General features: G+C 41.3%; 1 protein-coding gene across 1 annotated transcript; it reads left to right on the top strand.

The window, feature by feature from the left end:
• Positions 1–527: 527 nt before the first annotated feature.
• LOC124264372 lies at positions 528–14,282 on the top strand. Its single transcript, XM_046699123.1, has 9 exons — positions 528–734; positions 2,964–3,120; positions 4,541–4,594; positions 5,279–5,386; positions 7,713–8,037; positions 10,027–10,206; positions 10,819–11,105; positions 11,941–12,797; positions 13,553–14,282. Exons 2-9 carry the CDS (start codon positions 3,059–3,061, stop codon positions 13,873–13,875), a joined length of 2,196 nt encoding a protein of 731 aa, XP_046555079.1. The 5' UTR covers positions 528–734; positions 2,964–3,058; the 3' UTR covers positions 13,876–14,282.
• Positions 14,283–16,520: the final 2,238 nt, after the last annotated feature.

The raw sequence follows: 16,520 nt of genomic DNA, 5'->3' as shown, positions 1-16,520 counted from the left end.
TTTGTGGCGCCTAGTGATGTTTCACCTTAATGAGCAAATATAACGGCCTCGATTTCCCAACATATGTGTGCTCATGCATGTCAGCTTTGGCACATGGCCATGTTAAGTACTGAGAAAACGGATCTTAAAGAAGCGTATTCTGAAAAGTGGAACTCTAGAAGGTATCTGGTCGGAATAATTGTCAATGGGTCTCGAGGGTTGTGTGGTTGGATGTACGTTGTGTGCAAGCCTGTGCGGGACTGGTTGGCAACATAGCGGTAAATATTTTGCTCTTTTTGCTCGTTTGTTCAGCATGTTCAGCGCACCACTTCTCTCACATCTTCTCAATTGATAGACGATGGAAACACACCCTGGGTTGTCCCCGTTATATTACAATCGGATGTGCTATTGCAACCTTGGTTATGTGCTCATAACATCGATCATCGTTTCTCTGGTCCGCTCGTCACGCCGAAGACCCGGATTGGGTTCCCCACCTGGGTACAATGTGTGAAGCTCATTTCTGGTGTCCCCAGAAATTATTGCTGGAATATTGCTAAAAGCGTAAAACTAAACTCACTCACTGAAACTGTTCCATGATGAACCGAACTAGGTACAGCGGTCTACTGTTTTACTAGGTAGCCTGTCACGTGACACTGTCAACCAGGAAGTAATGTGATCAAGAGGCCTCCGTAATATCGTCGATCTGGACACGATCTCATCGATTGACACAATTCTCGTCACTAAATGATCACGAGGTAAGATATGAATACATTCTTTCTTTGGTATACACTGAAACTAGGTAAATTAATATTTAATATGTTTGGTACCTCGAACACCTGAGTAAATAATCCACTTTTCAAGTCCGGTAGATTGGCCGACAGACATATATGTTGACTTAACAGGTCTTCAACGTTTGAGGGGTATAGATACCGGTCGGCGTGTTCGATCTGGTGGACTTGTTGAGTCGCTTGTCTGAGTGCTCCCTATCAATGTTCGTGACAGAACATGCACGTATTTTAGATATATGGTTACTGTACGTTGCTCATCCGTGGCATTCTTGATCGGTTACTATTTTAAATGTTTCGGAATCGTTCAGAAATATGAGATCTTAGATCAGGGCCACCCGACCGACCACGGTATGTTGGCTCATATACTTGCTTGTCTAACGCGACAACACAATCCTCCCTGTCGACACACTCGGTGCTAAGCAACGCCACAACAACACAATAGCTGTGTGTGTAGAAAAACTAACCAGATAATCTCCAGAGTATTTTGCTTTCGAATTTGACAACACTCGATTAAAGAAACTACCTTGCTTCTGGCCTACTTGATTGCTTCATTGGTTTACGCACTCAGCAATACTCTAGCTATGTTACGGCGATCTGTAAATAATCGAGTGTGGACCATGCAACCGGTGAACAACATCATGAACATCGATCTATTGGGATACGATGACGTGTCAACCAACCAACTTAGTAAGAGAGGAAGGCCACTTAAAATGTAACTTAACTTTACTAGATATTCTCGTTACTGGCAATTATTTCACAGAGTTGGAACCAATTGAAAACATTTAAATTGAATTCAAAACATTTAAAATAAATATTAGCAGAACCAATAAAAAACAACAACAATAAATTGGTAGCAGAATGACAATTTTTTTATTTTTAATTATCTTTTTATTACAGAAATACCTGTTACATATAGGGACTCCTGTCAAGTGTAGCAGGGGCCCCATTGCATTGCAGAATTAAGAAGAGGATATCTGAGGGTTTTTTTGTTTTAAAAAAATCAGACATAGACATCACATTCACGATCTAATGTACATATAATGAGAAATTAAAAGTAAAATAGACAACACATTGAAATATTATGACAATAAATAAATAAATAAATAAATAAATAAATAAATAAATAAATAAATAAAATGACAGTCCATTTTTTATAAAATTGCGCTGGTTCACTTTTAGCATAATATCTGTTCTTCTCAATATAATGCTTATCCTGTAAAACTCTTTTAAAATGGATCAAACCTATGACATTGTTGGAATGTTTGCATTTATATATATAAAACTTCGCTAACAACAGTAACAACTCAAAAGTTTCATCTGTGATCAAAGTCTCCTTTACACCAACAATGACAAGCTCCATATTAAGTCTGTGATAAAATTTTCCTTTACGCCGATTTTATCAATAATCCAGCAGTATCACAATAAGCTTCACACATTGTACCCACGTAGGGAGTCGAACCCAAGTTTTCGGCATGACGTGCGAACGCGCTAACCAATAGGCTTCCCCACCGTTCTTCCGATTATCTATACTATGTACGGAATGTTAACATATTTATATAGATACCGATTTATATTGTAAAACCAACAGACGTAACATAACACTCATGGGATATGTCTTCAGCGCATGTCTGTCACAGTCGATGTGCTCTAATAATTCACAGCCTAAACTGAACGACATTGCTAAACACACAAAGGATCGGTGGCAATCAATGGTACCTCAAGACAGACTGACATACCTTATTTATGAGGCAGCATTGTTCCCTTAGCGGGAGTTATTAACTTGTCGTTGGTGTTGGGGTGGGATCCTGAGACGGTTGAATTTCCACGCAGTTCTCTATCTTAACTATATTTGCGAATATATAACCGTAGGACCAACAGAAGGTAAACAAAACAGTAAACTACGGTCTTGATGAACCCAGTTTGATGACTAGTTTTATATTCCTGATCATCGTAGTTCGTTATATACGCATGTCTCCCTCCCTCCATATCTCTCTCTGTCTCTCTCTCTCTCTCTCTCTCTCTCTCTCTCTCTCTCTCTCTCTCTCTCTCTCTCTCTCTCTCTCTCTCTCTCTCTCTCTCTCTCTCTCTCTCTCTCTCTCTCTCTCTCTCTCTCTCTCTCTCTCTCTCCATCTCTCTCTCATCAATGTTTAATGTACGTACTGTACATATGTCGTATCATGTTTTCGTGTGGTTCAGATCCACGTCCACGATGTGATGCTGACCTGCTCTTCCTGTCAAATGCTGGGTGGTACAGTTCTCCATTCGAAAGGCAGTGAAATAAGAGGCACAGCATGGCGCGCCAAGTCCGAAACTGTCCCCCAAGTTCCTTGAGCACCATACCCTCAGAAAGCAGGTACTCTATGTATATAAATATCTTTAAAAATTTGAATAGAGTGGGTAATCACTGATAAACTGAGCTATGGTATTACAGTGGGATAGCATTATAAACTCACGTTCATAAACTCACGTTCATATCACCTTATCTCACGTCACTTCTAACCTCACCACACTGCATCTCACTTCATATCACCTTATCTCACATCACTTCTAACCTCACCTCACTGCATCTCACTTCATATCACCTCATCTCACCTCACTTCTAACCTCACCTCACTGCCTCTGCTCACCTCATATCACCTCACCTCACTTCTACCTCACCTCACCTCACTTAACCAACCTCACCTCATCTCAGTGCACTTCATATCACCTTATCTCACTTCTAACCTCACTTCCTCCTCACCTCACTTCACCTCACTGCACCTCACTTCATCCTCACCTTATCTCACGTCACTTCTAACCTCACCTCACCTCACCTCACTGCATCTCACTTCATATCACCTTATCTCACGTCACTTCTAACCTCACCTCACCTCACCTCACTGCATCTCACTTCATATCACCTTATCTCACGTCACTTTTAACCTCACCTCACCTCACCTTACTGCATCGCACTTCATATCACCTTATCTCACGTCACTTCTAACCTCATCTCACCTCACTTCTAACCTCACCTCACTGCATCTCACTCCATATCACCTTATCTCACGCCACTTCTAGCCTCACCTCACCTCACTTCTAACCTCACCTCACTGCATCTCACTCCATATCACCTTATCTCACGTCACTTCTAACCTCATCTCACCTCACTTCTAACCTCACCTCGCTGCATCTCACTCCATATCACCTTATCTCACGTCACTTCTAACCTCACCTCGCTGCATCTCACTCCATATCACCTTATCTCACGTCACTTCTAACCTCATCTCACCTCACTTCTAACCTCACCTCGCTGCATCTCACTCCATATCACCTCATCTCACCTCACTTCTAACCTCACCTCGCTGCATCTCACTTCATATCACCTTATCTCACGTCACTTCTAACCTCATCTCACCTCACTTCTAACCTCACCTTACTGCATCTCACTTCATATCACCTTATCTTACGTCACTTCTAACCTCATCTCACCTCACTTCTAACCTCACCTCACTGCATCTCACTCCAATATCACCTTATCTCACGTCACTTCTAGCCTCACCTCACCTCACTGCATATCACTTCATATCACCTTATCTCACGTCACTTCTAACCTCACCTCACCTCACCTTACTGCATCTCACTCCATATCACCGTATCTCACGTCACTTCTAATCTCATCCTCACCTCACCTCACTTCTCATTTGTCACCTCTCACCTCACCTCATCTCATCTCAGCTCTTCACTACACAGTATATAAGTAGCAGGAAGTATGTTTTGTTCACATTATGTTTCAGTTGGCCGTCCAGCTGGAGGGATGCGATTGGAGGAGAAGAGGTTCCATTTGAAGAGTAATTATCACTTTTTGAGACAGTTTCTGTTGTTGATGTTGTTGTTGATACTTTTACAAACTAAATTACATTAACAGATGGTACTTGTTGCCCGTCTGGCGATTCTTATTGAGGAATAACAAGGAAGGTCTGGCTGGCACGTTATTAATTCTGAGAAGAAGACTGGTTTTGTAAAGTCAGTGAGTGAGTTGGGTTTTACGCCGCCTACAGGAATATCCCAGCAATATCACGGCGGGAGAATCCAGAAATGGGTTTTACGCAATAAACCCATGTGAGGAATAGAACCCGGATTTTCGGCGTGATGAACGGACGCTTTAACCGCTGGGTTACTCCTCCAACCCCTGGTTTGTAAAGTACGTATAGTACATATCCTCTATATTATGAGTGGGCGGTGGGGTAGCCTAGTGGTTAAAGCGTTTGCTCGTCACACCGAAGATCCAGGGTCGATTCCCCGCATGGGTACAATGTGTGAAACCCCGTTTCTGGTTCTGGAATATTGCTCAAAGCGGCGTAAAACCATACTCACTCACTCACTATATTATGAAATCATAACCCGATATCCACTCACTACATTTTGTATATAGTTATAAGTATATAACGTTTCTTGTCGGTACATGTGTTATTTATAAACAACGATTACATGTTTCAGTCAACAGATAACATGACGAATTGATATTTCGACAGGCTTGTCAACGATGATGATGATGATTCTGATGACTATGAATACGAAAGCAGTTTTGAGGAATATATTAGCGAGGAAGAAGAAGAAGCAGATGCAGAGAGTCAACCAGTGTATGTTTGTCGTCTTTCAGTTTGTCTCATACACGATGAACTGACGTACACAATAAAGTACACACTTTAACTTTGGGATTACTTTCCCCCCCCAAATAACAAATTAAATATTTTGAAAAATGTGATTTACATGTCACAAACATTGTGTACGTATTGTACATACTTGACAATGTTGTGACCTGTAAGTCACAATCAAAACACTTTTCTAAATATTTACGTTTCTTTTGTTCGTCAGTTTAAATGGTTTTCAGATATACTTGATAGTTTTTGTGCGTAGATGAAAGCGAATACCCCTTTGCCATAATTGTTATTAATTTAGAAATTTTTACAATTTCGACAATATCACGAACTGTGAACAGCAATCAAATAGGAATGATATCAAGTTTTCGCCAAAAAACTGAGCGCATCATGCCAAACTGGTGGAGCAAACACACGCTAAGGCAAGTCAATTGTTCACCTTCAAGAAAAACCACCCGTGTACATATGGTTCTAGTCATAATGTGGAATTGTATCTGACACCTTACTGTCACTGATGCGTCAAATTTAAATGGCATTTGTCCTGAAAAGAAGCATGACAATATTATGTCTAAGCGTCATCAAGCACAAAAGAAGAAGCAGAAACTAACGTTAGATTAGAACATGATAAGCATATTCAGAGATACATTTATGTATATTTAATATTAATTTACCCATTACTCCCATTAGAATCTGTTTGTGAAAAACGGTTATTATCCATGGGAATTTTATATAAATAGATAAGACTACAAATCAGCTCTTATTAGCGACAGGGTAGCCTAGTGGTTAAAGCATTCGCTCGTCACGCAAAAGACCCGGGTTGTATTCCCCACATGGGTACAATGTGTGAAGCCCATTTCTGGTGTACCCTGCAGTGATATTGCTGGAATATTGCTAAAAGTGGGGTAAAACCATACTCACTCACTCACTATTAGCGGCTGGTTGATTTAAAACACACACACATTAAAGGTCACATGCAACGTAAAACACAACTTTGCAGATTCTGATACCTTTCGGTATGGACTTACCGAAACAAATCATCAAAAATGCAAATTCAACTTATAAAGTTGAAAAATAACGCGATGAAAAAACCCGCGCGAAATCGGAGTTCAAACGTTTCATTAATTTTCTCCCGACTTTTCGGGGGAAAACTGGTTTCAACAGCTGGGCTGCGCTCATAGCACGTGCGCAGTGAAATAGGTTCGCGCAGCTTGGAAGCGGGTTGTCCGGTGAATACTCGGTGAAGGCTTTGGTGTGAGCTATTTTTCTAATGTTTTGTTGATATCTCACAGGCGCGAGCTTTTTATATGTTATGACAGTAAATTAACTGTTTATATAATTTCATTTGTCTATTTCACCACACGTTCTTCTTACCGAGTCACTTTCTCAGTTCGATACTTAAAAGTAATGCCATTATTTAGCGTTGACAGAATTTCCAACTGTGATATAGATATGTCGTTGTCACAGACAAAACTCAGTGTCTTGTTTTATTGACACCTGTGTGTCTGCCTGCCTGTCTGCTAATGACAATATTCAATACACAACTGCTATCACTGGCCACATGCAATTTGAACTTAACACCTATCAGGCAATACACCATAAACAAAATGCATTGATTTATGGCCCGAGTTCGGTCTCTGTCACATTATGTAATTACACAGACAGGCAGGTGTGATACTTGTACACATGACATGTTATGATGTCTGTTGATTGCAAAATGTTATACCCAGAAAATGAGCATGTATTTACAAAACCCAACATCTCTATATATACACACACAATGAGCCGTGAGTGCATCTGTAAATGAACCAGCCGTTACACTTGAGTGCACACCCACCCGCTCTGACTTGGTTCGGTATCCCGGCTGCTTCGTTTCTAGGGAAGTAAACCCAAGTACAAAATATTGCACTATTGATTTGCGATTGTACGCTTATAATTTTATTTATATGTTTTTTCATAATCAGCAATGTATATTATATGTCATGAATAAGTGATAATTGTGTTTTATGTATGTTTGATTTTTGGTTGCATGTGACCTTTAAGCATCGTATCCCAATTGCGTAGATTGATGCACATGCTTTTGATCACTGAATTGTATCGTCCCGGCTCGATTATTTACAGAAAGCTGCCATATAGCTGGAATATTGCTGAGGCCAACGGAACAACAACAACAACAACAAACAAACACACAAAAGCAAAAACAACGAAGAAAACCCCAAAAAACACAAGCATGTGCGTGAGTGTACAAATTTGAGCCAAGTTTGTTGATGTTTGTTTCATTTTAACAGTCACATATACATGTATTTTTCAGTGAGTGGACAACTATAGACCTCCAAAATGGCGTCAAGCTGCTTGTTCCCGACAACGTATCGGAATTCAGATGCAAAGCCATCCCTCTTTGGGCTGAGAAACGCACGGATATGTTGTCTCAGTTTCCACACTACCACGACGAGACCATGGTCAGCGATGTGTACGAATTGGAAGGCGAGGATATACAATCTTTGAACTGCAAGCCAAAATACCTACAGATCCCTCTCGTTCTGCCAACCACGAGACTTGACGTCCACGTTCTCTTCCGGTTCCATGTCATGGTGTGTGGCGATGGTGGATGGACACCTGTTCCGGCACAGTACGAGGTACACAATTCAGATTTTTCATTCAATACAAACTTCAGGCCGAGTATGAAACCCACTTACAGAAAGTTAATTGCTCGAAACAAGGTCAAAGCCACCAATATTTCTGCTGTGCTAGTCCTTTTCTATTAATATAAACAAGACATCCAGAGTCTTGACCGCCTGACCAGAAGGATCATATCTTATAACAGAGCCCACCACCCTCGTTCCTCTCTTAATCGTTTATATGTGCCAGTCAATTCTGGAGGTCTGGGTTTGATTAATGTGGAAGCTCTCCATAATCGAATGGCATTGTGTACTTTTTCACATATATATTTATCGGACGATTCTCTGATGATGTATGTCAAGACTCATGCTGAAAGTAAGGAAATCCACAGCTATTATAGCGTGCCAAGGTTGTTGGTCAGACTCTGAAATTTGAGGTTGATATTATTCATGGCAATGTACTGCTGGGCAGCGATGGGAATAAACCTCTTCTTTCTCAATAAGTATTGCATAGTGTTTACATGCAGTGTGTGGAACAGAACAGTAATCCAACCGACTCCTTCGCCTGGACGAAGTCGGTTGGTCTTAAATGTGAAACACAGGGCTTCCTGTTTGCTGCTCAGGACGAGTCACTTCCGACTCGCAATCGCCAAAATGTGATTCTGAAACAAAATATCGATATGAAATGTCGACTTTGCAATGAATTTACAGAGACTTTTCAACACGTTTTCAGTGGATGCCCTTCCTTGGCACAAACACCTTATCTTAAAAGACATGATGGCATGGGTTGTTGCTTCTATTACCATCTTGGCCATGCATGTGGCTTTGACTATGATGTCCATCCATGGTACGACCCTGAACATGGTCAGGGCGTCATGGAAAATGACAGCTTTAAACATCTTTGGAGTGAGCCCATATACAGCCTCAGAAGAATTCCAGCCACCAAACATGATCTTGTCCTTTTTGATAATACCAATGAATTTATTTGTGTTATTGAAATTTCTGTCCCTTTTGACAACAACGTGATTAGCAAAATTCAGGAAAAGCATGTTAAATATGCGGACCTCGCCTTTGAAATGTCTCGCTTGCATCCCAAGTACACTGTCCGTCAGACTCCCCATTGTTCTTGGTGCACTTGCTTTGGTACCTCCCGATCTCTTGGCGCAGGTTATGAGAGTGCCCGGGTTCTCCACTGGGAGCACAGCCCTTCTGACAGTCAGGGTAATGTAGAAGGCTGCAGTGTTGGGGAGTCTACACATTCTCCGGAAAGTTCTTGGTCGGTGCGACTAGCAGCGTTTCCTGAGAGAAGTCCCATTCGCCGTGTGGGCTGCGTGTAGAGGGGGCAAGGGCCCTCAGCCTGACTGTGCCAGGATCACCATGGATGGACCTCACAGTCAAAGCCACTGTTAAAGACGGTAGTAGAAGCAGCGAGCCATGACATCATGTCTTTTAAGATATGCTGTTTGTGCCAGGGAAGGGCATCCACTGACAAGGTGTCTTGACAGTTTCTGTAAATTAATTTCACAATAATTATTTTGGCCAGCACTGGCAAACAGTCTTTAATCCGGACTCGTACGGGCAAACACCAGCTCACTCACGCACTCACGCGCACAGACATACACCTGCTGCAATATTTTAACGCGACGTTAAAGGCTACTTAACCTTACCTTAAGTCATCATACTAATAAAGCCTTCGTCAAAACAATTTCAATCAAATTGAAATCAGACCTTGGAATCTGTGGTTTGTCGTCAAACATTTATAACCTCTATCAATTAATTTCAAGCATTATGGATTTGAACATCATCTAAAATCGAGACCGAAAGCCACGAGAAATCAAGGCAATCAAACCAAGTTTGATGAAGGTATCAATGTAATGCCTGGAACACTGTTGTTCGCAGCTGCACTAGGACAGCAGTTTGTATGCCAGCGAAAACATTTAATTAACGTAGTCCTTTGTGCTGTGACAGCGAATGAGAAATTTTATTCATTGCCCTTCTTTTTTTCAGGATTGTCTTCTGAAATTCCCAATACAGGGAGGAAAGTACTTCGTGGCCTATGCACGCCCAATACCCGAGTTCAGGAGGATTTCTAGGAATGCGTTCACATTCGTCTCTGATAAGGACAAACGCATCAAAGTGCACATCCAAGAAGGTGCTGTGGACACCGAGATGACCATCTCGGTCAAGGTAGTTGATGATATGCTGGCAATAATGTTTTTGTATGTTCACAATAATTTTCTTACAAGATGACAATAACTTGCTGGTGATGAAAATAAGTTGCTGATGTGATGACAATACGTTGCTGAATTGATGACAATAAGTTGCTGATATGATAATAATAATTAACTTGTTACTATGGTGGTTGTAAACATAAATACAAGTGACCCTCACATTTGGTCCAAGGCTATGACAAATTTATGTAACAGAAAATTTGCAAATCTAAATATTCACATTCAGTCAATTGTTGTGTTAATACTCACATCTAGCTACATTCTTTTAAGAACAACTATTTGTATGACATTCATAGAATATTACACACCAAAGGGCTAATAATAATGCTGTATCACTGCATATCCATAGATAAATATGCCTCAACTCACATCTCGGAGAGGTGGAGCAGCCTAGTGGTTAAAGCGTTCGATCGTTCACATGGGTACAATGTGTGAAGCCCATTTCTCATGTCATCCTCCTACATATTGCTGGAATATTGCTAAAAGCGGCGTAAAACCATACTCGCTCACTCACATCCTCATCCAGTAGACAACACAAACGCATTTGTTGAACTTCATCTCCTTGCAGGTGCAACCAGTTGACACAAACAGACTGGAATGGTACAGGCTATATGACCCCTCAGCATTTGAAGGGATCTATGCACTATCCGATATTCTGAGTGTACGACACAAAATGGAAAAAGTATTCAACATAGACACAACTGTCGAGCTGCCAATTGCTGATTTGTCAGAAGAGGAATATGAATTGAAGTCCATCAGCATTGAAAATAACCATTACGTCGTCAGAGATCTGAAGAAAGAGAGTTCCTTGAAAGACGTTGCTATAATGCCCCACACAGTCAATAATGCTACAAGGTAACGTATAGAATATTGAAACACGTAAATCGCCAAAACCCCTTTCACATCAATAAGGAAAGTCTGCCTTAGGCAGAGTCGAGTATACGATTTGGACCATACAGTAAGCGCGTGTTTATACATCTCCTGGGCGGTGGAGTAACCCGAGGACCCGGATTCGATTCCACACATGGGTACAATGTGTGAAGCCTCTTTCTAGTGTCCCGCGACGTGATATTGCTATAATATTGCTAAAAGCGGCATTACTCTTTACTCACTCACTCATGGTCATATAAAACGTTCCTTTTGAAGTAAAGTGAAACTGTGGATGGAACTGGCGTATAACCAAACTCACTCACTCACTCATAATGAATCTTGTAAACAGTGATGATATCATGTGCTCACGAACTGATGTTGTGTATGTGCTTTCATTCCATACGTTGAGTGCAAAACTATAATGAATGTTTAACGTTAAAATATCATTTTCAGAAGTTAAATCTGACGAAAATGTGACATATCATACACTTTAACAATCACAAAGAGAATTGTTTATGTTACATCACATAACTTCATCTTCTGTAACTTGTTTCTCGGACCCGTGAAGATCCAGGATAGAATTGATTTTCACCAACTCATGCAAAGAGGCAACCAACGGGATCGGGTGGTCATGCTCGTTGACTTCGTTGATACATGTCACCGTATCCCAATTGCTTCGATCGATGCTTTTGATAGCAATCACTGGACCGATGGTCCGACCTCAAATATACAGACCGCCGCCATGAAGCTGGAAAACTGCTGTGTGCGGTGTTAAACAAATAATTGTTGAACCTTTCCAGAACTTGATACTATGTTTCAGTTGTCAGATGGCATGTGTTCGACGAGGTCTACCTACAGCAGCTCTGATACAAGCAGCTCTCTTCCAGGCCGGGAGGATGGACAAATGCACTATTCTGATGTTCCTCTCAAAAGACAACAAAGACAGGTGGCTAACTGTTGAGGTCGTAGGATCCAATTCTGCAGATCAGGTAGCTGAATCAAGGCAACAAAGGAACTTTTTTGAGATCTCTAGAAGTAGATCAGGGTCTTTTTGGATAAAACTAAGTGACAGGATACGAGTACATCTGGCAGGGAATATGAGGAGCGCAGAACAGGTAAAGAAGACTAAGTACTCGTTTCAGTACATTCACCAGTCGAGGAACAACTTCATCCAGTTCAGGACTCAGAAGGTAGTTAGTGGATCTGCCTACAGCGTTGTCGAGGTTTCAATAGCTGGACAACAGGTTCACGAAGTCCACTTCAACTATCCTGATGCAGGATATAATTTAAAGTATATGAAAAATCTACGCACGTATAGACCTGCAACAAGAGAAGAAACCCAATACTACCCTACCCCTGTTGCTCATGAACCACCTTCCGAGGTAGAATTGCCATCCTGTGGGGCAAGCGATACTGGTTATAACACTGAAGAATCTGGGAGACAGGAAAACACACGCAGTGAAGCAACGACGCCAATGACAGTGTCAGCCTCAAGTGATGAAAGTGGAATGGGTAGCGGCATATCTGAGATGTCTGAGGGAGCATCTAGTTCCTCCAGATCAAGACTTTCAAGAAGTGTGTCCATGCCTGCTTCGGCGTCTCACAATCGTCCCACCAGCAGCAACTTTCTGGGAAGCACGTGGCCAGAGGGGACAGTTGCATCTTCATCTCCTTCAGGTAATACTGAATACTGGGTTTTTTTCAAGCAGCACCCTGCCTGTCTTTTATGTCCACAAAGCTTAAATCCTCCATCTTCAATTTCACTTACTGCTCTTATATGCTCATGAAGGTTTAGGGGCAGTGGGGTAGCCTAGTGGTTAAAGCGTTGGCTCGTCACGCCGAAGACCCGGGTTCGATTCCCCACATGGGTACATTGTGTTAAGCCCATTTCTGGTGTCCCCCGTCGTGATATTGCTGGAATATTGCTAAAAGCGGCGTAAAACTAAACTCAGTCAGTCAGTCAGTCATGAAGGTTTATGATCCGACACTTCATTGTTTCTCTAAATGTAACATTTAACAACCTGCTATCACGATAAATTAACCCCGTAGGCACCCGGAGACAGGAGAGTGAAAGAGGTGTGGGGAAGGTGTCTTATTTCAGTACCAGTTAACGGAAGCGGTTGGTCCCATGGTTCGATGACATTTTTTACACCTGAATCACGCATTGTTGCTTGAGTGTTTTGAATGTCATTCTACCTGAACAGTGATCCTCATATTGTGCCATATTATTTTCCTCCTCTGAACTCTGAACCTGTTTTGGATCCAGCAGAACGTCACTCTATTTTAATATTAATTATCCCGTGATGTTTTGTTTGAAGCATAAGGTCAACAAACATTTTAATTTGAGGCACACGGCTTTTAGGTCAGTACATCTATTCCGAAAAGTTTTCCATAAATTGTTGATAACATGTTGTGTTCATTTTATGTTTCAGAACATCCAGTTTTGACGCAAGAGAGTCTCCTGGTGTTAGGAAGGCACGTCACTTTACGAGACTGCCAGGATGCCCTCATTTCTCTAGGCATGAACTTTGACACAATCTGCAAGATCAAACAGGAAGCCAAAGACCAAGACGCCAATGACGTGTTTCTTCTTCTGTTGAGATGGTACCAGAACATGAGAACAACGATGGACACTGTTCTTCTTATAAAAAAACTAGAGGGTGCCTTTAAGAAAGTTGGTCGTTCAGACTTATCTAACACACTTGCAAAGGTTAGGAAGAAGAGAAGAGGACTTAAAAACAAAGACTTTGCTTGAAACTTCATGGTAGACAACTTGCACAAGAAACTAACCACTCTGTAGGCAAACTGCAGCAAGCAATGACGATATAGTTAGAGAACTGACCTGGAAACTGCACCGGAAACTATATTGTATGTATGCAGATAGCACCAGAAACTAACTTCATGTTAGATAAATTGCACAAGAAACTAACCACATCATATGCGAACTGCATATCATGCCATTTGTACTGTGACAATGTTTTATGAACTACTTTCAACTTAAGCACACATATATACCCGTTGGGTTCTAATTTACCGGTGAAAACAATGCACGAATCTGATCAATATGAAAAACACTGGGATTATCAGTTTTCAGTACATATTAAAAATGGACAAAAAGGAATAAAAAATACGGCTTTGAGATATCAATGGTATATCAATTCATCTCAAAGTGTTCATGTTTCTGTTTGCTTATCTCCCTTGTGTTGTGACATCACAACGCCATGTCAAGTTTGAATCTGCGTGTGGTTCCTCTGTCAACAGTTACAGCTCCAACCGGTGCCTTGTTAGTAGCCGAACCATCATGGAGTGTTTGTCTCTTCGTTGTTTTACGCCGCACTCAGCAATATTGGAGCTACAAGGCCTCGGGCTGTAAACAATCGAGTCTTGACCAGACAATCCAGTGATCACCATCATGAGAATCTATATACATGTACACAATTGGGATACGATGACATGTGTCATCCAATTCCAACTCGGATCTTCATGGGTTCTAAGCTATATACTCCAAATATGTTGTTTATTTATTTATTATTAGTTTATTTTTTATGCTATATTGCGGATTACACATTCGTGCTTTCTGTGCTTTAGGTGCTTTACTCTGAGCGTGGGGGTTTGACTCTACCCAACAAAAGGACTACAGTCTGTTTTAACGGAGAAAGTGTGATCCCAAATATGACAGATAGTATGACCAGAAATTATTGAGAATTTTAGGAATATGTTTTCTAGTATAAACAACCTTGACCAGCTATCAAGTGCTTGGTTTCATTCAAGAGAGACAACTCCGTTAATCCTTTTTCATTAGTTTGTGAAGAGTTATCCCACTGTGTTTACTTGCTAGCAGACGACATTTTCAGTGATCCTAAGTATGGATGATTTAGAGAAGAGGAAGTTGATCTTAGAGTATTATAACAAGGACATCAGATCAGCTAAAGTGATTTCAAGGCATCCCTTTGTCCACTGTTTATCGTGTTTTGAAAAATTTGCAAATGGATGTGGTATTGAGCACCAGGGAGGCGCAGGTAGGCCCAGAAAATTGACTGTCGATGACCGGAGGCGGCTTGGTATTCTTGTTTCTAAAAACAAACGAAGGAGTTTAGAAAACTTAAGGCTGGATATGATTGATCGAGGAACTGTGGCTGTCTGTAAGGAGACAATTAGGGTTGGCAGAAAAGTCGAGGAATTCCATCACTGATCATGAAACCTGAACAAAAGGAGCGAAGATTGAACTGGTGCTTACAGCATAGAAATTTTAACTGGGACAATGTGATTTTCTGCATATCTGTGTTAGGGGCAACGTCCCTCTGTGTATTTGAAGGGAATATGAACAGTGAGAGGTACACAGATATTCTCGAGGGACATTTACTTCCATCTGCTCACGTGTTCTATGGAAATTTTTTGATTTTCCAGCAGGACAACGACCCAAAACATCGTTCAAAGCATTCACAGGACTGGTTTCGGACCCAAAATATGACATTATTAGATTGACCAAGCTAAAGCCCTGACCTAAATCCAATAGAAAATGTTTTGGGACTTATGAAGGAAAGTGTCAATAAGAAAAATCTGACAAATCTTGCTGAAATGAAAGAAGAGGTGGTCCGATATTGGGACAGCATGGACCACGACTTTCTAACTTCTTTGATCAGTAGTATGCCCCGCCGCATTGAAGCCTGCTTTGCTGTCCATAGTGACTTGACAAAATACTAACTGTCTTTGAATCTGGAGTTATGTTCTGCTAATATTCACATTTAATACGTGAGTAATGAGTGAATGTTTTTTTTTAAAATTACAATCTTTAAATTCTCAATAATTTCTGGTTGTACTGTATATGTTGCTCTTGATTTCAAGAGTGAACCTGTGAAAATCCGGGTAAGAATCGATCTTCAGCAATCCATGCTTGATGTAAGAGGCGACTAACGGGATCGGGTGGTCAGGCTCGCTTACTTGGTTGACACGTCATCATATCCCAATTGCGTAGATCGGTGATCATGCTGTAGATCACTAGATTGTCTGGTCCAGACTCGATTATTTACAGACCGCCGCCATATAGCTGGAATATTGCTGAGAGTGGCGTTAAACAACAAACCAAACCAAACTTTTCAAGAGTGTCAAAGGAAGGAGCATCATCCTTAACTTGGAGTCCATGTGGGCATGGATAGCAGCCCGTGAAGATCCGGGTTAGAATTGATCTTCAGTTATGCCACCTTGACACTTGCACAACTTTTGCCTCCGCACTGACGCGCAATTCGTCGTGGCAACGCGTGTAATTTACATGGTACGCATGACAGCGTGAAGACTAGTTTGCGCACTGTTTACGCAGTTGGCACGCAATGCGTGACCGAAAATGGTGCTCATTGTCACGCAATGGCACGCTATCGCACGACTTATTTACGTCTAGGTCAA

The sequence above is a fragment of the Haliotis rubra genome, unplaced genomic scaffold (assembly GCF_003918875.1).
Source record: "Haliotis rubra isolate DU_JTF1 unplaced genomic scaffold, ASM391887v1 Scf92, whole genome shotgun sequence".
Lineage (NCBI taxonomy): Eukaryota > Metazoa > Mollusca > Gastropoda > Lepetellida > Haliotidae > Haliotis > Haliotis rubra.
The sequence above is the reverse complement of the archived record's forward strand: the minus strand, read 5'-3'. Positions and strand labels throughout refer to the sequence as shown.